Source organism: Bufo bufo, chromosome 1 (assembly GCF_905171765.1).
Source record: "Bufo bufo chromosome 1, aBufBuf1.1, whole genome shotgun sequence".
In the NCBI taxonomy this organism is placed as follows: domain Eukaryota; kingdom Metazoa; phylum Chordata; class Amphibia; order Anura; family Bufonidae; genus Bufo; species Bufo bufo.
In genome coordinates this window covers 316,125,327-316,150,168 of record NC_053389.1, presented here as the reverse complement: position 1 = coordinate 316,150,168, position 24,842 = coordinate 316,125,327, and the positions used below count along the sequence as shown (strand labels likewise).

Below are 24,842 nucleotides of genomic sequence, written 5' to 3'. Positions count from 1 at the left end.
TGGAACTGATGAAGCTTATTATAGAGCTAGAAAATGACAAACTGTCTATATTACAACGGGAAATTGAGTCCACCAGAGATTTCCTGGGGAAATATGATAACAACACGGAATACATTGAAAGAGAGGAAGATATGAGAATATCAATTACTAAACTTGAGGACACTATAATGGAATACAAACATTCGAAATACCAGCGGGACCTATATGACTATGAAAATAACCAGGTCTATGAATGGGGGAGGAGGGATAACATGTATTCCACACCCAAATCAATTCTTAAAAACCGCAAAAGAAAACAAATACCCAAAAGAATGTCTAAAGTTAGCTTTTGCTCAGACACAGAGGGCTCTGAGCTTTCATATGCAACTGGTGAACTGGAGCCAGGAGCCGATGCCTCCGCCCTGCCTCTTTCATCTGATGAGACAGGTAATATTACCTCCTATTATAAAAAATGTAAAACAGACAAAAATAGAAAAGACACAGTTGTTGTCTCAAAAAACATAGAAGGAGGAGCGGACGGAGGCATAGGTCAGCGGCATCCCAGGAACACCAGATTGCAAGTGAAGCAAAAATGAATTCTGATCTATTGAGTGTTGTGAATTTGTCCGGTAGGGAATTGACTGATGAACAGAGATGTGTGCTCTCGCTTGGTTTAAATTTTGCGCCCACAGGGCATTTTGATATGTTCTCCACTTTGCTAGATATAAACAAGTTTGTGCGTAACATCACTGTTTCACGTCATTTCTATGATGTCCCATCTCAGCCTGATCCCCTGCCAGACAAAGCATTAATTTATGAAGAAAACTCATATAAAAATTTATCATTTAAAGAACAGGTATCACTATGCTGTCTGGAGGGGCTTCAGTATGAGCAGGGAATCAAGGACTTGCCCAGACCTCCTGGAGATTTCCGTACAAAAAATACAAAATTTTATCCATATATGTCCCGTACAGACAGTATGGATACTTTCCAGGAGGTTCTGGAAAAGGAGCTGACAAATATTGAGAGAGAGAGCAAAAACACAAAACACAGCAACAATCTTAGTGCATCCCAAATCCAGGCACTCCAGGAGTTACAGCAATGTGACTCTCTGGTTATTAAAATGGCAGACAAGGGGGGGGCGGTGGTCGTCATGGACAAAGAAAGTTATGGCAGCCAATTACGGGAAATGCTCACAGATACCTCCACATACAGTAAACTATCTAAAGACCCACTACAAGAATATATGGCAAATTATATGTCACTTTTACAAAAAGGCAAAGGTCTGGATATTTTTAGTGATAGTGAATTCAAGTATCTGTGTGTGGAGGCACCAGTCATACCGATTATGCATGCTCTGCCTAAAGTCCACAAGGGCGTCCACCCCCCCCCCTCCGTCCCATAGTATCTGGCATTGGTTCCCTGACGGAGCGCCTGGGCAGTTGGCTGGACAATATTCTCCAGCCACTGGTCAGGCGCACCCCAGGTTTCCTTAAAGACTCAGCTGATGTACTGCGAGCGATGTACAATTTTGTTTGGGGTGCCAATTACTGCTGGATTACAGCAGATGTAGTCTCTCTTTATCCATCCATTCCCCACGGGGTTGCTCTGCTGGCGATGGAATACCACCTCCATCGATACACAGGAATTGGCTCAGGCTGTGTGGATTTCATATGTGAAGTAACTGCTTTCCTGCTAAGTCACAACTATTTCATGTTTGACGGGGTGTACTACCTGCAGACCCGCGGTGTGTCAATGGGAGCCAAGTTCTCACCATCATTGGCAAATTTGACGATGTCATACTGGGAAGAAAAATATATTTATGATCCAAATAATCCCTTTATGCCTGGTTTGGTCTGGTACGGCAGATACATCGACGACGTGCTTATGGTATGGTCTGGCGGTGTGTCTGCCGTCCCAGACCTCCAGGCATACCTAAATAACAACAATTATAATTTACAATTTGTATGCGCGGCACATTCTGTGCATACGAATTTCCTTGACTTGACACTCCGCGGGTCTCCAGGTGAGGTAGTGCACACCATCACGTACAGGAAAGAAGTAGCAGGCAATTCCATACTAAATGCCAGGAGCCATCATCCTATCCATACCATCAGAGCAATCCCCGTGGGAGAATTTACACGCATAGCCAGAAATTGTAGTGAAAGAAATAAATTGGAAGAAGAGTTCAATAGGGTGGAGAAAAGACTGAGGGAGAGAAATTATCCAGTTTGGATGATTAGAAGGGGACGAGAGATAGCCTCAAAAAAGGACAGAAAAGATATGCTATTTGGAGGTTCAAAGAATAGATCAGCTAATAAACCGACCGCGGGCGGTGCCAGGGAAAGTGGAGACAGTGACCAGAACAGAATTCCAACTCTATCATTAACTTATAGCAGTGAATTCAATGCAATTAGCTCTGTCATACAGAAATGTTTACCTATACTATATGATGATCATATTTTATATCAAGCCCTGAAATCAGGGTGCAGAATTGTGTCTAGAAAAGCCACAACCCTGTCCTGCTCGCTGTCTCCATCCCTGTACACCGCCGGTGGCAAAGGAACTAATTTTAAACAGAATTGGCTCGTTTACAAGGGCTTTACAAAATGTGGAGGTAACCCTTGCAAAACCTGTGATTATGTGCTGCCTACTAAGTCATTTGAAAACTCAAGTCATACATACAAATATCCCATCCGTAGTTACATCAACTGTAACACGGAAGGTGTAATATATGTGATCAAATGCACGCATTGTGATCTAATGTATGTAGGCAGCACATCCCGCAAGTTCAAAAATCGCATTCTTGAACACTTGAATTATATTAACAACCCTAATATTTTAAATATATCGAATGCAGCCAAGCACTTTATATATAAACATGCACGCCAAGTGTCATCGTTTCAAGCTTTTGCCATTGAGCGAGTATTGGCCCCCAGAAGAGGGGGGGATTATCGGAAAAAAATCCTTCTCAGGGAAGCCTACTGGATTTTTAGACTTGGTACTAGAACTCCAGTAGGTCTTAATCTGAAAAAAGAACTGACCTATGTTTATCAATAGACTATGAAATAAACTGAACTGTTCATCTGTGCTGGCAACTTGGTATTATGGTTTAAATACACTTACTGACTTGCCCTGATAGACTGTCCCGAGGTCCGCACACATCTCTGTTCATCGGTCCTCCAACATAGGATTACAGTCAGACGGTGCGTCTTTTCGGCCTTACATGAAGCGATTGAGAATCGGCTTCATCATGGCACTTGTGACCTATCACGGGTTACACGTGCACACACAGTGCTGACACCTGCATACTATGTTCAACGCAGGGTGTCAGCATTGCTGTTATATGATGAATTAGAATGGGAACAATTTACTGACAATCTGTATTGAACTATATATAACATTATCCAGCTGTCCAGTACAATTTACCCAGATGTAATAATCTGTAACTGGTGGGAGTTCTGAGGGCCACTGTTTTCTTTGTTTTATTTTTATTTTATGTAACATGTTAATAGGGATGACAAATGTATTTTTAAACAAGGACACATTCACACTATGCGGCTACTGATAGTAGGCAAACGCCACGGTGATCCTAGGGTTAATTTTCCTCTAGGCAGTGTTCGCATAGTGTGATAGCAATTATGTTAATCATGATTGCAAGGTGTGTTGATGTGTGTGGCAACCTATGAAGTCGGAGACTCCCTTCCCTGTCACAGGGGGGGAGTGTTCCTTGACTCCTTAAATAGGAATGCCACACTTGGCAAATTGTTACGACTAATGGTGGTTACCCGAAACGCGTTAACGCTATGTCATGTGGAATGTGGTGATGTCTGTCAATTGATTAACCATTAAAGCAAAGCTGAAAGAGGAACCGCATATGTCTCCAGGACCGTCTTCTTTTACTTACCTGCAGCCTGTTACGGGAACACTCCCCCAGGGCCTCTGGAGCCGGGACTACATCTATCACGGAGGTGAGCTGGATAAAGTGTTTCTATGCCCTAAACACCCGCTCTGATACCACACTACTGGCAGGACAGCTTTTTCAGAGCAAACTTGGCCAGTTGCGGCCACAAATCGAGTTTGGCTACTGCTGATGAAGCTGGTACTGCTCCTGCCACCCCACCCCTCCCCAGCAGCAATGGCAGTGGAACTTGAGCACAGAGGTCCCCCCCCGATCAGACCTGCGATAGTATGGACGATGGCGCAGATTGGCGCAGCCAACTGACTACATAGGATGTCTCTATAGTAGTTGAGTTTGTTCTCTTTCTCAGCTGGTGACCAGTGATCATTTTGGACCAGTAGCGAGGGTCCAACAAGGTGGAGAGCCAGAAGTCAGCCCTCTGCTGAATGGTGACAATTCGGCTGTCACTACCCAAGCTAGTGAGCATGCAGCAGGCCATTTGCGCAAGTGACTCGGAGGGACTCCCTGCCTCCATCTCCACCTCATACTGCCACGGTGTGTCTGGGTCCTCTACCTCATCTTCCTTATCCCCCTGTAGCTCCTCTGGCTGCTCCTGCTCCTCCTCTCCTGTCATCTGTGTAGCAAAACCACCCATTTAGCTTGTGCTCCAATGTCCTCCTCCTCCAGTTCACACAGGGCTCATGTGGCCGTGAGATCTAGGCGCCACGTCTCCAGTCCCCTAACCAGCCATATTTACCAGCATCTGTTCCAGGACATGAAGCAGTGGAATGACATGGTTCATCCTGTAGTCGTTGGGACTGACAAATAATATGGCCTCCTCAAAGGGCCTGAGCAAACGGCAGGTGTCATGCATGAGCTGCCACTGACTGACATCGAAGTAACACAGGGGAGTACTCCTGTCTGCTTGGATCATCAGGAAATCATTGATGGCCTTTCTCTGTTTGTACAGTCGGTCCAACATATGGAGGGTGGAATTCCAACGGGTGGAAACGTTGCATATCAGCCTATGTTGGGGGATGGCGTTCTGCCGCTGCAGCTCAAGGAGGGTGTGCTTTGCAGTGTACGAGTGGCTGAAGTACACGCAAAGTTTCCTGGACATTTTTAGGATGTCTAGCAGATGGGTAATATGCAAAGAGAGAAAAAAAAGGAGTCGGATGTACGGATTTTTAGGTTGAAGGAAATGGGGGACTGGGGAGGGACCAAGAGTAGGGCGGCAGTTCCCCAAACAATAAAGAAGAAATCAGCACACAGAACGCGAGCTGTTAGACAAAATTGGATGAGGGAGGGTGGGCAGAATATTTCAGAGCTATTCTGAAACTACCGTGGGGGCGCCACAGAGACAACAAGGCGTGATATGAGGAAGAATAATGGATGAATAGACGTATTGGAATATTGGACTGTAAAAAAATATTTTAAAAACCTATAATTAAAATGCGTCTCATAAGTAGATAGCATACATAGGTGAATATCAATGTCTTATTTAGAAAATGGACATATATTCCATTTATAGTTTGTGGTTTTGGTACTTACTTCACTGGGGAGGAGGGTATAGGATATTGCTCAAGACACCTATACTTCTGCCTCCCCCGCTTAGGTCGCTTGTCAAGATGTATCAAAGCCTTCACGTCCCCAACGGATGAAAACTGTGGCTCCAAGGTATATCGGAAGTCTTTATTGGTTTAGCTCGACGCGTTTCGGGTTTACTTTCTTTTTTCAAGAGCAAATACATAAAACAAGTACAAATACAACAGACTTATATAGGGATACAGAGGCACATGTTCTGGGGTAGAAGGGGGATGGTCCCTCTGATGTCACTTCCAGGTGGCAGTGAAATCAATAGGGTGTATTATTTTCTATGTAAATTCATGTCTCTCATGTGTTCATGCCTATTAAAATATAAAGAGCTAAAGGAGGAACATATTTTTAGCTAAAAACACTCTTTTAGGCAAGGTTTTCATCATTGGTATCTTCATTAATACTGTTAGAATAATGCTGACTGTGAGTGTCGGGGCAAAATAGCGGAAAGTCCACCGACATCTAACTACCTGTATATCAATGAGGCGTTTATCTCAGTTGGGGGAGTGCTTACTAACACCCGATGCGTTCCACTGTGGAATGCATCGGGAGGATATGGACCGGATATGGGCGGGCACACTAGAGAGAAAAAAAAACAAATCTTTATCTCTTTATCTCTTTATCTTCCCGATGCGTTCCACAGTGGAACGCATCAGATATATTACATCCATTTTTTTTTTCTCTCTAGTGTGCCCGCCCATATCCGGTCCATATCCTCCCGATGCGTTCCACAGTGGAACGCATCGGGTGTTAGTAAGCACTCCCCCAACTGAGATAAACGCCTCATTGATATACAGGTAGTCAGATGTCGGTGGACTTTCCGCTATTTTGCCCCGACACTCACAGCCAGCATTATTCTAACAGTATTAATGAAGATACCAATGATGAAAACCTTGCCTAAAAGAGTGTTTTTAGCTAAAATATGTTCCTCCTTTAGCTCTTTATATTTTAATAGGCATGAACACATGAGAGATATGAATTTACATAGAAAATAATACACCCAGATGTGGCTGGAGGTACATTAGGCAGTCACTGGATAAAATTTTTACTGTAGGACAGTACAGGCCCCAAAAATTCGGCATTCACCTGACAGAAAAGAACATGTGATTATGTGGCTGGAGGTACATTAGGCTGTCACTGGCTAAAAATTTTACTGTAGGCCAGTACAGGCCCCAAAAATTAGGCATTCACCTGACAGAAAAGAGCAAGCGATAATGTGGCTGGAGGTATATTAGGCGGTCAGTGGATAACAATTTTACTGTGGGCCAGTGGAGTACAGGCCCTAAAAAGTATGCATTTGCCTGACAGAAAAGAACAAGTGATTATATGGCTGGAGGTATATTAGAAGGTCAGTGGATAACAATTTTACTGTAGGCCAGTGGAGTGCAGGCCCCAAAAATTATGCATTCACTGGACAGTAAAGAATAAGTGATTATGTGGCTTGAGGTATATTAGGCGGTCAGTGGATAACAATTTTACTGTAGGCCAGTAGAGTACAGGCCCCAAAATGTATGCATTCGCCTGACAGAAAAGGCCTTTTATGCCGCTGCATATACATAAGACAAGGACCATTTTATTTTCTGGGTGGTGGCGGATATGTGCAGATACACATGGTCGTCACAGGTGTTGAATTCCTCCGAGATCCATGCCTCATTAATTTTTAGAAATGTGGGTTAGTCCACACTGTCGTGAGCTAGGTGAGTGCGCATATCGGTCACGATCCCCTCTGCTGCGCTGAACGTCCTTTCAGACAGGACACTTGATGAGGGGCAAGCCAAGAGTTCCATGGCAAATTGTGCCAGCTCAATCCTGCACACCCAGTAGTCCAGGGGTTCCTCGCTTCTCAGAGCCTCCACAATGGCCGTTAACCCGATGTAGTCGGACGGACACCTGTCGGTCTAGGCGTTCCCTGAGGCTGGATCCGGAGGGCAGCTGTCGATAGGTTGGCTGCAAGAATGATCTCATATCCGAAGTGACCAACACATCTTCAAGCCACCCGCTTCTTGCAGGAGCATTAGGATTACCAAACCTGTTCCGCTGTGGGTGGAAACTCCTCTGCCAACGCAGCAAGGCCTGGAAATGCTGAATTTTGCCAGCCCTCTGTGATGCTGGTAACATGTACGCCATTTTGTGATTGTACCGGGGGTCTAAGTACATTTCCACACAGTACTGGTCCTTGCCCTATATGCTTTTTATACGGGGGTCCCTCTTCAAACACTGGAGCATGAAGTGGTGGAGCACCATGGCTCCTACTTATCGCCCAGGAGAATGTCGTCCTCGATCTCCTCTCCTCAGCCACGGACAACACCAGGGATCCCCGAAAAGTTTAAAGTCCCCCTCAAAGCCTGCTCTTCTTGCTCCTCCTCCTCCTCCCCGCAGCCACCATCCTCCTCTGATTCCTCTGCAGACTCCTACTGACTTGTCTGAGATGGAGTAGCCCTCCCTGGGAATTCATAAAGCATTGCTACTTCCTCATCTTCCAGCTCCTGCTCCTCGACTGCTTGATCAATGACACAACACAATGCACGCTCCAGAAAGAAAGCGTAAGGTACGATGTAATTGATAGCACCCTGGCTACGACTGACCAGTTTGGTGATCTAATCAAATGGCCGCAGAAGTCTGCAAGCATCGCGCATGAGCAGCCACTGGCACGGTGAAAAGAAACCAAGCTCCCAGAACCTTCCCTGCTGAAGAGTTCGTACAGGTAGTCGTTAATGGCACGTTGTGCTGGAGAAGCCTATCAAGCATAAACAGTGTGGAATTCCAGCGCGTCGGGCTGTCACAAATCAGACGTCTGACGAGCAGGTGGTGTCACCGCTGAACGTCAGCAAGGCGAGCCATGGCTGTGTAAGATCTTCTAAAATTGGCAGAGATTTTCCTGGCTTGCCTCAAGACGTCCTGGACCCTGGGGTATATGGCAACGAATCAATGCACGACTAAGTTCAGGATGTGTGCCATGCACGGCACATGTGTCATTTTGCCCTGTGTCAGCACGCTCAGCAGATTGGCACTGTTGTCACACACCACTTTACCAACTGTCAAATTGAGCGGGGTTAGCCATTGAGTGGCCTGTGACAGCAGAGCTGAAAGCAGTGCAGGACCAGTGTAGCTCTTGGCTTCCAGGCACAACAGCCGCAGCACAGCATGGCAACATCTCACCTGGCACGTCGAATAGGTTCTGGGGAGCTTGGGGGCGCAGCGGAGGAGGCGGTAGCAGTGAAAAGGAGGAGTCAGCTGAGGAGGAGACGGAGGATGGAGTAGGAGGAGGAGAAGAAGAGGCAGGCCTGCATGCAATCCGTGGCGGTAACACCAAATACACACTGGAGCCACCAGTTATATGCTTGACGCCCAGCAGAAGGTTCACTCAGCTGGCAGTAAAAGTTAGGTACCTTCCCTGCCCGTGTTTGCTATACCACGTGTCTGTGGTCAGATGTATCTTGGCACCGGCACTGTGTGCCAGAGATATATTTACTTCCCGCTGAACGTGGCCATATAGCTCTGGGATGCCCTTTCGGGAGAAAATTTCCTTCTGGGGACCTTCCATTGTGGTGTGCCAATGGCCACAATTTTTCTAAAGGCCTCGAGTACACCAGTTTATATGGCAGTAGTTGGCAGGCTAGCAGTTCCGACAAGCCAGAGGTCAGCCATTGGGCAAGAGGGTTATCCGGCGTCATCAACTTTTTACGCTCGAACATTTGGGCAACAAAAGCCTGCCTTCTGCCAGATGAACGCGATGACGGCACGGTGGAAGGTGGAGTCGAGGACAAATGGGAGGAGAGAGGAAAAGGAGAAGAAGAAGGATGTGGAGCACCGGGAGTGTGGCTTTGTAGGTTCTGACGGCATTGCTCCCACTGGGCTCGGTGATGGGAGGCCAGGTGCCTAGGTGAGTATTGACAGCACAGGCTGCAGATGGCAACACTATTGTCAGCAGCTGACACGTTAAAAAAAGCCCACACTGCGGAGCCATGTGCCGGCGTCCTGTGAGCGCCAGAAGTGACTGTGAATGGTGGATGGCTTGCTCCAGATACATTTTCTGTCTGATTTTTGCCTCCTGTGCCCTGCAAGCTCTGCCTGCTTCTCCTCCTTCTCCTCCCTCTCTGCATCTCTGTCTCTCCCTCTGAATTCCCCTCCTCTTCCTCTCTTGTGGGCAACCACGTGACGTTCATCGACACGTCATCATTTTCACCTTCACCACCACTGACATTTGAGATCTTGGAGTAGGCTGCAACAGTGGGGACGTCCCTCCTCGGGCTGATCTGGGTACTGTCGTCAGACCGCTGGGTGGCGGCCGTTGCTACCTCCTCTTCCTCATCCGATGTCAAGAATGGCTGCGCATCGGTAAGGTCTGAAAATGGATGGGAAAATAATTCCTCTGACTCGAGTGGAGGGGCTATGGTGGTGGTGGTGTATTTGGGGGTGCGCATAGCAGAGAGTGAGGAGGGTGCAGATACAGAGGATGAGGAGGATGCAGAAGCGGAAGGCTGAGGGAGCCACTCAACCAACTCTGGTGCGTCCTTTGAAGTTATCGCGCACGCCTTCTCCAACTTCCCACTTAGGCTCCTGACTGGTGCACCTGCCCGACCCCTACCACCTCTGCGGAACGGCCTGCCTCTTCATATGCCTGTCATTTTCAAAATGACCCTGTGCCTAAGTCCCTAGAGAAGAGCAGTATTTGTGGAGGTAGGTAAATTGCAGGCCTCAATCAATATTTGGTGGAAACAGGTATATCAAACCCCTTAATCAGTATTTTGTGGAAGCAGGTATATCGCAGGCCTCAATCAATATTTGGTGGAAGCAGGTATATTAAACCCCTTAATCAGTATTTTGTGGAAGCAGGTATATCGCAGCCCTCAATCAGTATTCTGTGGAAGCAGGTATATCAAACCCCTAAATTATTTTTTTTTGCCACAACAGTTATATCACACCACCCTGTTTATTTGGGGCAACATGTATATCGCAGCCGTCAATTAGTATTTTGTGGAAGCAAGTCTATCACACCCCTCAATCATTTTTTTGGGGGGCAACAGGTATATAACACCAATTACAAATAGTTGTTCCAATAGTGCTTGTCCCTCTATATAGCTGCGGTACCGCAGCAGAACCGTTTATAACTGCTGCACAATACAAATGCACTATAATATACTTTCTATGTTAGAAAGTATATTATAAGTATATCACACCCCTCAGTATACCACACCTATCGATAGCACACCTACACCAGTCCTTAAAAGGACTTTTGTGGCCCTATTAGCTAGCGTTTGGTGTCCCTAACAGCCTGTCCCTGCTCCATAAAGCAACCTCTCGCTACACTGGCAAAACACAGAATGTAAAATGGCTCCCAGATCGGGTTCTAATATAGGGTGGGGGTGTGTCCATGTGCTGAAACGTCTAAATTGGCTGTCCTGTCCCACCTGATTGATGTGTCATGGGTCAAAGTTTGGCGCAATGCAAAAGAATATGGCGCGGGCGGACTTTGCCATATGTTCGCATGTTCGGGCGAATCGCGAATGCGCAAGGTTCGCCGCAAAACGACAGCCGGGCGAACCGCAAGGCTATCTCTAGTCACCATGGTTCTGATTTTCAGTTGTCTCAGAGAAAGCTAGGATTCGATTTCTTGCTGAAGGACATGGAGCAGTTCCTCCCCTGTGTCACTCTATTCGACCAGGCAAATGAGGTGCAGAACAGCATGACACCGCCGTACCCTGCACATGTGGTATGCTGGAGGGGCACTGTGCATTATCACTGCAGTGGAGGCTGAGGACACGGTGGAGGATGAAGAGGCAGAGGCGGACATTGTCGCTGGACCAACTGTGTGGCAACGTGGAGGCGGAAGTGGCATCACCTGGCCAAGTTGCTGGTGTGGCTGTGCAGGAACCACATTTACCCAGTGAGCCGTAAAGGACATGTATTGTCCCTGACTGTAGTTACAGCTCTGGCCATCAGCCAGCTGTGGAGCCAGCAAGTCGCTAGCGTGGCCGGAAGTCAGCAGGGTGGCAGCAGTGGGAGGTCAGGAGCCAAACGCCCCTGGGGTAGACCATCTGCTTCGCGAAAACCTCCCTGTCTGGAAATTAGCAGTGCAGGGGCTCAAGGAGGCAGCGGCGGTAGCAGTCAGTCAGTGCATAGTGTTTGGGGTAAAATCACCTACTTCTTCTTTGTTATTAAGATTGCCATTTTTAAGTGCTAGTATGATATGCTACATATTCAGTAAGTCTTTTTACTTACCTTTGTGTGTTTTAGATAATATCTTGTAAAATTTTCAATGTCATGTTCACACCATGCAGTTTGTTCTGGTCCCGGCATGTAGTTCCTTTGAGAATATATGCTGTGAACCGGGATAGACCTGCAAAGAAATAACATATATTTATTGGTAGAAGTTTTTTATGTAGGTAAGACACGTAGTAATTAATATTTTTGTTAATTAGGGCACGGGCACACATATGTTTAAATGAATGGTGGATCACGTCCGGGGTGTGATCTCACCCTCCCCCCTTCACTCTGGCTGGGGGAGGAGATTGGGACTACTTAAACTTAGAGGGGATACACCATAATTTGTTACAAATCAGAACTATATTGTTCGAAACGCGTCAACGAGGGGGAGAGGGAAGTTGGTGTTCACTGGATGTATTTTAAAGGCTGAAAATAAAAGACCAAAGCGACTTGAAAGAATTGTTATGTGCTGGATTCTTTCTTTTTTTTGTTGAAAACTTAGGGTTGTGCCTGACAAACCCACTGACTCATGGCTGGGTGTGTCTGATGTTAGTTGTGACGAAGACGAAGTTCGAGTCAACCATTCAAGAACCGCTGGTTTGCTGGTCACGGCACGACCGCTAGCTGACACTGGGAGCTGAGGCCTCTCAAAGTCACCCCTGCTGCCATGGCCCCTTACTCTGCTGTGACCTCTTCCTGCACCAGAAACTTTTAGGCCTCTGCCACTCCCCTGTGCAGGGCCTGGCACTTCTCTGCCCGACATACTGTTAAATCAAATAACCAAATGTTAGATCAAATATTTTTTATTTCGTTACTAATACACAGCAAACAGGGCTTCAGAATATATCAATGCACCTCTAAACGGCAAATAGGCCCTAATTTATTTCTATTTTTACACAAAAGGCTTTTCAACAGATAAGTGCAACGATGAAAGATGAATACATTTGTATTTTGCCAGTAATACACAGCAAACTGGGCTGTAAAATATCTCACTGCACCGCTGAATGGCAATTAGGCCTAATTTTTTTTCTATTTTTACTCAAAATGCTTTTCAACAGGTAAGTGAAAGGCGAAAGCATTTGTATTTCGCCAGTAATACACGACAAACTGGGCTGTAAAATATCTCACTGCATAGCTGAACGGCAATTAGGCCCAAATTCTTTTCTATGTTTGCACAAAAGGCTTTTCAACAGATAAGTGCAATGATGAATGGCGAATATATTTGTATTTCGCCAGTAATACATGGCAAACTGGGCTGTAGAATATCTGCCAACGATGAATGGCGAATATTATTTGTATTTCGCCAGTAATACACGGTAAACTGGGCTGTAAAATATAACTGCCCCGCTTGGTGGCAAAGATATTTTTCCTTTTTCCTCTAATACACACAAAAAAGGGCTTTAAAACAGATAACTACACCACTGAGCGGCAAATATATTTTTCCTTTTTCCACTAATGCACGCAAAAAAGGGATTTAAAACAGATAACTGCACCGCTAAGCGGCAAATATATTTTTTCCTTTTTCCACTAATATATGCAAAAACTGGCTTTAAAACAGATAACTGCACCGCTGAGCGGCAAAGATATTTTTTCTTTTTCCACTAATACATGGAAAAAGGGCTTTAGAACAGATAACTGCACTGCTGAGCGGCAAATATTTTTTACTTTTGCCACTAATACACAACAAAAAGGGCTGTAATTTTTGCACTTCACCGCACAACAGCTAATAAGCCCTTTTTTCCCACTAATACAAGCCCAAAAATGCTTTAGAACATATAACTGCACCGCACAAGGGCAAATAAAATGCAGAAATATTTCCTTGTAATAACCCCTGTTAATGCCTGTATCAAACAGCACTTGCACCCTAATAAGAACAGTTTGATGGAATTATTGAGCTGTATAATGGCAATTGGATCCCCAGTCAGTCCTGCAAGGTGTAATAGGAATGTTCATATTATTCAGGCTGTCACCTCCCCGAATGAACCCTATTCAACAGAAATGCTGTAGATTCATTCCTCGCTATCCTTTCCCTATACATTGAATAAGCTTTCCCTGCACTTTATTTAAAATTTTATTTTATTTTTTAGCACAATGACGTTTTTTCTATCACTGTCCCTAGCACCTGCAAACGTTTCTCACTGCACTAAGTACACTGGTAAATGGCAGAATCTAAGATGGCTGCGCTATTTATAGGGCTGTGACATCACAGGGCTGGCTGGCTGCTGATTGGCTGCATGCATGTTAGTATGGGTGATCCCGCCTTCCCAGAGTTGCTTTCTCCATGTCCTCACACGTGAAGCAGCCATTTTAGGAAAAATGTGATTCGTTACCACGAAGCGTGAGGAAATTCGCATTTGGTGTGAATCTAATTTTTCCTGAAATTCGGAACGAATTGCACTTCGTCAGCTTCGATTCGCTCATCTCTAGAGTCTATGTTGCTATAATTTGCACTAAAGTTATGAGATGGCACACAATATTAGATAATTTACTGTGTGTTTGTCTAGCACTTCTACCTTGACATGTTACTCCACTTTCTATGTCACCCCTTTAAATGGAGTAAGATTGAGACAACTTTTGCAGATTTTTAAGAGGCCACAGTTGATAAATCTAGCTTAAAGCAGCTTGACAGATTAACCATCTCCACATTCCCACCCACTTTTCAAAAATGGAGTGGCGTGAAAATGCAAAATGTAGCAAATGAGCCCAAAAAGTTGCTATTTTGAGACTTTTCGAAGACAAGATTCTGGAGTGCAGCGCTTCATAAATTCCCCCCAGAATACACTGTACAAATAATAAATCAAGGTATGTAAAGTTTGTGTATTTCACATTCTTGTACATCTAAAAGTGCCTCTGCTTGGAAAAAAAAAAAAGCTTGAGCAGGAATCATACAATAACTGACCTTCACTTACAGATTTCTTCTGTATAATAAGTGTAAGTTTTCATGTTTCTAAACCTTCAATGAAATGTATTTAGATAAGACAGATAATTCTGAGCGTGCTAGCTCATGTCATGCGTGGACATATTGTATATTAATTCATAACATGGGTCTCACTGGTTAAAACAAAAAATGGATAGATACATATCTTCATGGCTACAAATACAATACACAAAAAGGATTGATGTTGTCAGGACCCAGTATTGATCTCATTGGCCAAATTCTGGGTGTAATGATATTCTCCTAGATCAGGGAATGAAAGTACATTGCTTGTGTGTTTCCATATGTTGTTGATATACTTTTGGTATGTCTTGTTTGTACAGTAGTGTATATTTTAATATCCTCTGATTTTGTCTTGTATATTCGTATATTTTTTCTTTGTCACTTAAGTAAAACTTAGTGATTGTGTGTGAAGTGTACCTATTCATGACCATATCTTTGAATCTACTGGAAAACACTCCTAAACATCTTTTATACTAACAAATTGTTTAAAAATAAATCATAAGTATAGACACAATTCCCTTCATGCAACAATATGTCAACAATAATTGCATGCAGTTTAAAATGTACCATTACAGCATTAACTCTGTGTAAAATAGTCATCACCTATGTTCATGTATGTTCAGAGATACGGTTCATACATGGGCTAACCTCAAATGGGTCTGGGGCCTTGAAAGCAAAACCTGCAGTAGAAACTGCATCATTTTCTACCGTGGACTATGTCACACATTTTGAAGAGGAAAATTTTTTCGTATGAACGAGCACTAAAAGAAAAAAAGTCTGTTACCCATAGCAACCAATCACAGCTTTCATTTTTCAAGAGCTGAATATGAGATAAAAGCTGCATTGTGATTAATTGTTATGGGTAACAAACTCCCTTTTTGTTTTAGACAGTTTCCATAAATCTACCCCAGTGTATCTTAATGTTCCATTTGTTCCATTCAGAAATGTGCTGGACATTCTTCTCTAGTGATATTTACTATCACTTTTACTTTAGCTTGTAAAGGGTGCATAGAAAAGTGGTCTAAGGTTGGTCATACACTATACTTGTCTGTTCAATGCTCATTTGACCGACAACCATTCTATCTGACTCCCCCATGTGTATGAATGGAATAAGAGAGGAATAAACTTCTAGCTGATGTTGGCATATGCACTCAGGAGAGAATCAGGGCACTTTGTACGTTCTAAATAGTTAGTTGGTTCCACCAAAATCAGCAGGTTTTGTGTACTTACATATAATATGTATGGGTCCCATTAGGATGCCTTTCCACATATAAATTTGTGCTCTATCCAGTCTGACCCATATCAATCTAAATCACTGTGTAAATAGTCCGTTGATCAGATTGAATAAATATGGTCAGCGCATGTAAATGGCCAACTCAGACCAATCAAGCACAAAATGAAATGGTCTGACTGGTCAGAAAATTTTGGAGGAATTTATCATTGTAGTTATATTTGGTGTTAACTTTTAGACTGAAGTTATATGTACCTGCGCCATATTTATGAAAATGGTACACAGTAATAATAAATTTAGCGCAAGTGCAATGTGCTTGCTCCTCTTTCAGTAAAAGTACACCTGAAAAATGCCTGGCATAGAGTTGTGACTTTTTTGCAACTTTTTAAAAGTTACACTTTATAAGGCTACTTTCACACTAGCGTTCAGAGCGGGTCCGTCTGATGTCTGCTCAGACGGATCCGCTCCTATAATGCAGACGTTTGTATCCGTTCAGAACGGATCCGTCTGCATTATAGTTTGAAAAAAATTCTAAGTCTGAAAGTAGCCTGAACGGGTCCGTCCAGACTTTACATTGAAAGTCAATGGGGGACGGATCCGTTTGAAGATTGAGCCATATTGTGTCATCTCCAAACGGATCCGTCCCCATTGACTTACATTGTAAGTCTGGACGGATCCGCTTGCCTCCGCACGGTCAGGTGTCCGCTTGCTGAGCGGAGCGGAGGCTGAACGCCGCCAGACTGATGCATTCTGAGCGGATCCGCGTCCACTCAGAATGCATTAGGGCTGGACGGATGCGTTCGGGACCGCTTGTGAGTCCCTTCAAACGGAGCTCACGAGCGGACACCCGAACGCAGGTGTGAAAGTAGCCTAAATGAGACACAAAAGTGATGTACTCTGAAATTCTGACCACATTTTCACTCCAGATCTGTACATGTCGCTGGGAGGAGCAGTGCTCAAAATGTCACAAAGCTGAGTCCAAAAAGCCACAAAAAACCCTACTTGCAACTTTTTGAAGTCAGAATTCTGGTATGCAGGGGTTAATAAATTCCCCGCTGTGTGTTTAAGCTCAGCTATAGGGTTATACAAAATATCTGGTATAAACTACGTTAGAGATAGTGAAAATGTGATTACATTTGCAGATATTTGTTCACTGTCACTTTAGAGGGGTTTTCTGAGTATTAAATGTCCAAATCATGTCTTATTTCCTGTCAGTGTTTTTTCTTGCTATGGCAGAGTATGTCTGGAGCTTATTGTAAAACCTATATATCCCAGCATGCCTTGATGTCTCCAAACAACAACATGGTTTACCTGCCTATCTTTCCTAGCTATTATGAATATGAATTTTCTGGAGTTTTTGTCACGGGGTTCCGAAGGTGCACTTGGTCCCCCATTTCCCGCAGACCTGTTGCTTAGCTTTGGGAATGAGTATCTGTGCTTGACCTCATTCCCAGGGCGGCTTTGCTGGCTGGGTGGCTCCCTGCTCCTAGTCTGCCTTGAGCGCCGAGCTGATCACTCGGTGCTCTACTGGTTGGTCTGTCGGTCATGTGACGCTGGCCACGTCACATGACCCTCACTCCCCACTATAAATACAGGCAGCCTGCTGGTCACAGGTTGCCTGTTAATTTCTAGGTTCCTGGCTATCTGTTGGACTACTGAATACTTACCTGATCCTGTTCCCTGACGATCCTCTGCCTGCTCCTCCTGTACTGCGCATCCATCCTGGTATTGTGACCTCGGCTCCCACCTGACTACTCTCTTAGGACTCCTCTTGTACTTCGCTACTCTCCTGGTATTTGACCCCGGCTTCTCCTGACCATTCTTTGCTTAATCCGTTGTACTGCGTAGCTCTCTTGGTTCTGACCCGGTCCGTTCATGTTCGGTATTTTGTCTTGTCTGTCTTCCCTGCACATATCCTAAGTTAGGGACTGCCGTCCAGTTGTCCCCTGTCATCAGGACTCGTGAGGCAAGTAGGCAGGGCCAGGGGTGAGGGTGGAGCGCAGTGGTTAGTGGTTTTTCTTTGTTAAAAAGAAGGATGGTGGTCTTAGGCCTTGTATTGATTACCGGAGATTAAATAAGATCATTGTCCAAAATAGATACTCTCTCCCATTGATTCCGGATTTATTTAACCAGGTTCTGGGGGCAACCTGGTTTTCCAAGATTGACCTGAAAGGGGCATACAATCTAATCCGAATCAAGGAGGGAGACGAATGGAAGACAGCGTTCAATACTCCGATAGGACACTTTGAATATCAGGTGATGCCTTTTGGACTCAGCAATGCCCCAGCTGTGTTCCAAAACTTAATGAACGATATTCTTAGAGAGTTCTTAGGTAAATTTATTATTGTTTATCTTGACGACATTTTGATATTCTCTCCTGATTTCGAATCTCATGTGTCTCATGTCAAACAAGTATTAGAGGTGTTGAGGGAGAACCAGCTCTCCGCTAAGCAAGAGAAATGTGTCTTTGGTGTACAGGAGATACTGTTTCTAGGGCATGTTTTGACTCCTCACGCCTTTAAGATGGATCCTGGTAAGGTTTTAGCAATTAAGGAATTGGTAAGGCCTTCATCCTTAAAGGCTTTACAACGGTTTTTGGGTTTCGCTAATTACTATCGTAAATTTATCATGAATTTTTCTGTAATTGCTAAGCCATTGACCGACCTTACTAAGAAAGGGGCGGGTTTGGAGAATTGGTCTACCAAGGCCATTTCTTCATTTGAAACATTAAAAAAGGCATTTAGTAGCGCTCCCATTCTGATCCAGCCTGATCAGGAGAGACCCTTTATTGTGGAGGTAGATGCATCCGAGGACGGCGCAGGAGCAGTTCTTTCACAGGGTCCTGCTAGCCTCACTAACCTGAGACCGTGTGCCTTCTTCTCCAGGAAATTCTCTCCCACGGAGAGAAACTACGACATTGGGAATAGGGAGCTGCTGGCTATTAAATGGGCATTTGAGGAGTGGAGGCATTTTTTGGAGGGGTCAAGGCATCGAGTAACTTGTCACTGATCATAAAAACCTAATGTTTCTCGAGTTGGCTAAGAGGTTGAATCCCCGACAAGCCCGATGGGCTCTGTTTTTTACCCGTTTTGATTTCTCCATTACGTTCAGGCCGGGAAGTAAAAATGTGAAGGCAGACGCATTGTCCCGGAGCTTCCATGCCTTTCAGCCCACTGAGACGCCGCCTGAATCCATCCTACCAGCAAACATCTTCTTAGCGGCTCTAACTCAGGATATCTCGGCTCGCATTGAGGCTGAACAACATCTGGCACCGGTATCCACCCCAACAGATAAGTTGTTTGTTCCCGTACAATTTCGTCTCCAGCTGTTGGGGGAGTGTCACGATTCTGCCTTTTGTGGACATCCGGGTGTTGAGGGCACTAAGGATCTGGTTTCTAGGTCCTATTGTTGGCCCATTCTGACCAGGGATGTCAAGTCCTACGTGTCAGCCTGTGAGGTTTGTGCCAGGTCTAAGACACCTAGGACTCGCCCTGCTGGTAACCTATGACCCCTACCCATTCCCAGTAGACCCTGGTCCCATATTTCGATGGACTTTATAACTGACCTACCGCTGGTGGAGGGTAAGACTGTGGTTTGGGTAGTGGTCGATAGGTTTAGCAAGATGGTTCATTTCATTCCCCTGTCTAAACTTCCGAATGCTAAAACCCTGGCGTCTATTTTTGTGAGAGAGATTGTTCATTTACATGGCATCCCGGAAAATATTGTTTCTGACAGGGGTGTGCAGTTTGTGTCCAAATTCTGGAGGGCCTTCTGTCAAAGATGTAAAATTTCATTGTTTTTTTCTTCCGCCTACCATCCTGAGAGTAATGGGCAGACTGAACGCCTTAATCAGTCTGTGGAACAATTCTTGAGGTTGTATGTTGCTGATGACCAGCAATTATGGGTCAAATTACTTCCGTTGGCTGAATTTGCTCTGAATAACCATGTCAATTCTTCTGCTGGGGTCTCCCCTTTCTTTTGTAACCATGGTTTTCATCCCCGTTTTCATTCTGGGTCGTCCGTCTCCTCCTCTAACCCTGAAGCAGATAAACTCTCCTCCGAACTGTGCACAGTTTGGGCCCGGGTTCAATCGAACCTAGAAAAGGCTCAAAGTTCTCAAAAACTCAAGGCCGATAGGAGACGTTCAAGGGGGGTGAACTTTCAGGTTGGGGATAAAGTATGGTTGTCCTCCAAGAATCTATCTCTCAAGGTAACTTCTAAAAAATTTGCTCCTCATTTTATTGGACCATATAAGATCACGGAAGTGATTAACCCGGTATCTTTTAGGTTGGAGCTGCCCGAGTCATTCCACATTCATAATGTGTTCCATAAATCTCTGCTTAAAAAATATTTTGAACCGGTAGTACCATCAAAAGCCTCGCCTCCGCCAGTTCTTGTTAATGATGCTGTCGAGTATGTGGTGTCTAAAATAGTGGATGTCAGGAAGGTGCGTAATGCCTTGCAGTACCTGATTCACTGGAAGGGGTATGGACCTGAAGAGAGATCTTGGGTACCTGCTAGGGAGGTTCATGCTCCTAGACTTGTTCGTAAATTTTAATTTAGAACACCCTGAAAAGCCATCGCCTGAAGTCTTGGGTCCGGTGGCCCCTCGTAAAAGTGGGGGGTACTGTCACGGGGTTCCGAAGGTGCACTTGGTCCCCCATTTCCCGCAGACCTGTTGCTTAGCTTTGGGAATGAGGATCTGTGCTTGACCTCATTCCTAGGGCGGCTTTGCTGGCTGGGTGGCTCCCTGCTCCTAGTCTGCCTTGAGCGCCGAGCTGATCACTCGGTGATCTACTGGTTGGTCAGTCGGTCATGTGACGCTGGCCACGTCACATGACCCTCACTCCCCACTATAAATACAGGCAGCCTGCTGGTCACAGGTTGCCTGTTAATTTCTAGGTTCCTGGCTATCTGTTGGACTACTGAATACTTACCTGATCCTGTTCCCTGACGATCCTCTGCCTGCTCCTCCTGTACTGCACATCCATCCTGGTATTGTGACCTCGGCTTCCACCTGACTACTCTCTTAGGACTCCTCTTGTACTTCACTACTCTCCTGGTATTTGACCCCGGCTTCTCCTGACCATTCTTTGCTTAATCTGTTGTACTGCGTAGCTCTCTTGGTTCTGACCTGGTCCGTTCATGTTCGGTATTTTGTCTTGTCTGTCTTCCCTGCACATATCCTAAGTTAGGGACTGCCGTCCAGTTGTCCCCTGTCATCAGGACTCGTGAGGCAAGTAGGCAGGGCCAGGGGTGAGGGTGGAGCGCAGTGGTCACTACCCTTCACTCTGTGTGTGTGTGGATGTGACCGTTACAGTTTTATCTGTTTGTTGCAATGTTTAGATTGCATTTGTTCTGCACAGATTTTTCTTATGTTATTCTATTGAATATTTTTTACCTTACGTTTTGTTATCATTTCATGTTTTATACCATAGTAGTAAAATATTTCAGCTAGACCTTTTACTGTTAACTATGTTTAAGTTTAATAAAAATATAAATATGTTTCTGTAGTATTATGTTCAAATCCTAACATGAGTCATGACCCATTTTGCTCGCTACATATAATATAATCTTTTTAATATACTTTTACAATACATATAAATAAAACCATTATCATTCCTATAACATGTTTGCCTTTGCTAACACAAACATATTTAACATTACATCACTTTTACTTGGAATGCAAATTTTTAAATGAGATTACATTTAAACGTTCTGCAAATCACTTACGTATTACATTTGCTGTTCTAGAATAAATGCAGTAACATTCTTTGAATGTATAGTCATGTGATTTTAATTTTAATACAAAGCACTTTTTCTGCAATTCATAATAGTGTCCACTAGGTGCTGCTGTTGCCTTATGGAGTGGAGAATCTGAAAAGGCATGTACATTGGAAATCTCACTATTGTGAGATACTGCATTTCTTCTTTGGAAAGAAGAGGAATGTTTCCCTTTTTCTGATATTTTTTCTTTTTACTTTTAAACTGTGGATTTTGCATATTCTTCATTCTTATATTTGGATACCAGTGAAATCAGATTGGACAATGTCTGGGACCATGGCTTGGCAAGTAATACTGTTTTCTTCTTGTCTTTATTTAGTGACAGAAGCATACCAGGTTCACTATTCTGTATTGGAAGAAATTAAGCAAAACACTGTTATAGGAAATCTTGCAGTGGATTTGGGCATAAGTAAGAAAGAACTGGAAACAAGAAAACTAAGGGTTATTTCCCATAATAAGAAGCACAATCATTTTAATGTCAGTTTAGATGGCAATTTATATGTCACTGATAGGATAGATAGGGAAGAACTGTGTAGCTCGAAACCAATTTGTCATCTAGATCTTGAAGTTCTGGTGGAAAATCCTGTAAATGTTTACCCTGTTACAGTCCAAGTCCTGGATATAAATGATAATTCTCCATGTTTTTCCAAGGATATTTATGCAATTGGGATAAGTGAATCTGCTTCACCAGGAGCTCATTTTATACTGGGAAATGCATTTGACTCTGATCTAGGTAGCAATTCAATACAGAGTTATAGCCTTAGCCCAAATCCATATTTCACACTGGGCGAGAAAACTGACAGCGAAGGAACAAAACATCCAGAACTGATCTTGGAACAACCTCTCGACCGAGAAAACCAACCGAGATATATACTCGCTTTAACAGCTTATGATGGAGGAAACCCCCTAAGAACTGGGACAACTCTCATTCAAATTGACATACAGGATGTTAATGACAATTATCCAGTGTTCAGCCAGGACACCTATAGAGTAACTTTAAAGGAAGATACATCAGTGGGTTCAGTGGTTCTTAAACTTAATGCCAGTGACAGAGATGAAGGATCTTATGGACAAGTCACTTATTCCTTTAGTTACTTTGATGAAAGTGCACAAAATGTCTTCTCTATGGATTCTCAAACTGGAGTTATTAAAACAATGGAAGAACTGGACTATGAGACAATGCAAAGTTACAAAATGAGTGTAGAAGCTAAGGATGGGGGTGGGTTAGTGGCAAAATGTGCTCTTATAATGCAGATTGAAGATGTCAATGACAACATTCCAGAGATCATGTTTGCATCATTGTCTACTCAAATTCCAGAAGACGCATTACCTGGGACACTTGTAGCATTAATTAATGTCAAGGATTTGGACTCCAGAGAAAATGGTGATGTTGTATGTCAAATTAGTGAATCCTCCCCATTTAATTTAATCCAGTCGTCTAATAATTACTATAAACTTGTCACTAGAGGTCCATTAGACAGAGAAAAAAGCACAAATTATAATGTAACAATCATAGCTGAAGATGGAGGTTCACCTCCTATGATAAGTAAAAGGAATATCTCCATAACTGTTTTGGATGTAAATGACAATGCCCCCGTCTTTGATAGAACATTTTATATTTACTACATTCCAGAGCAAACCCCAGCAGGAACATCAATACAGAATATCCATGCACAAGATACTGATGAAAATGAGAATGCTCAGATAATTTACTCCATTATGTACAGTAATATTGAGAATATTCCAGTCACATCATATGTTTCCATAAACTCAGTCACAGGAGTAATTTATGCTCAGAGAAAATTTGACTATGAACAGTTACGGGAATTTCAGTTCCAGGTGATGGCTAAAGACAGTGGATCTCCTCCTCTAAGCAGTAATGTCACAGTGAGGATATGTATCATTGATAAGAATGATAATGCTCCTAAGATTCTCTACCCATCACCAGACACCGAGGCATTATTCGAGTTTGTTCCTCACTCTGCTGAGAAAGGTTATCTGGTCACCAAAGTGATTGCAGTGGACGATGACTCTGGACACAATGCCTGGCTCTCCTATCACTTACTCCAAGTCCCTGATCCATCTTTATTCACAATTGGTCAATATACTGGTGAAATTAGGATTGGAAGAGATCTTCCAGATATGGAGTCCTTAAGGCAAATACTTGTGGTTATGGTGAAGGATAATGGAGTCCCATCTCTGTCATCTACAGTTACTTTGAACCTGGTTATGGCTGAGAATTTTCAACAAGTAGTGCCAGACATAAGAAGACAACCCAATAACCCATCACCTGCTTCTAATGCAACATTCTACCTTGTAATAGCTATAGCTCTCATCTCTGTGTTGTTTATTGTGACAGTGCTGATTACAGTCATCTTTAAATGCAAAAAGACTCATACTCCAATGTATTTTGGATCATATAATAGAAATGTGTACCCTCAGTTCACCCTAGGATGTCCTTCTGAGATCAGTGATACAAGTTTACCTTTCCCATTCTCATATGATGTGTGTGTGACTCTGGACTCAAAGCAGAATGAAATTGCTTATCTGAAGCCAGTGCAGAATGTACCTACAGAGAACCTTATTGATACAGAAAATCCAACTGTTGCAGAGAATTCTATGATGGTTAACATGCCTACCGAGAGTAATACACAAGTAAGTAGAACATTAAACTGATGGAATTTGACTTCCCAAAAAAGCTACTGCTAGGTGTCCAAACCAGTAGCACTTTCTATTTTTTGGAGGCAATCTCCATTAGTGGCCCTATACTGGTAGGTAGGCTTCAGCTGACATACTGTCATTAACAATTTATAGTCTCTTGGTAGATAGCAGTAAAGCTATATTATTGCCTTATAATTTAAAGCAATTTTCCTACTTTCCTTTCTGCTTTTTTCTTGTCTTTCTTTGGTGAAAGTAAATTTTTTAACATAAATGTGACTAGAAGACATATTATATCATATATAGTGTCTGTAGGCCCATTACTTTGGTTAAATATTCTCTATAAATATTTAGAAATCCCACCAAAAATCTGAGCGGTGGGGGTGTGTGGGAGGGGAGTTAGCGAAATCTGTACTTCAGGGTCTGTGTGAGATATATGCTGTGAGAGGAAAGAAATAGAACCAAATTGCAACCTCTGTTTGAAGTTTCTTGCTGTAAGAGAGGAGATATACCGTAGAAATGTATGCTAAGGTTTGCTGATAATATCA

The 24,842-nt window shown here is 43.7% G+C and overlaps 1 protein-coding gene across 1 annotated transcript; it reads left to right on the top strand.

The window, feature by feature from the left end:
* The first annotated feature begins 21,912 nt into the window (after window positions 1-21,912).
* LOC121008701 (protocadherin gamma-B5-like) lies at window positions 21,913-24,312 on the top strand. The gene has a single exon (XM_040441429.1). The coding sequence runs from the start codon at window positions 21,913-21,915 to the stop codon at window positions 24,310-24,312; it is 2,400 nt and encodes a 799-aa protein (XP_040297363.1).
* Window positions 24,313-24,842: the final 530 nt, after the last annotated feature.

What these genes read in the sequence shown, in the direction of transcription:
- LOC121008701 (XM_040441429.1), top strand. Translation starts at nt 21,913, where the DNA reads ATGGCTTGGCAAGTAATACTGTTTTCTTCTTGTCTTTATTTAGTGACA.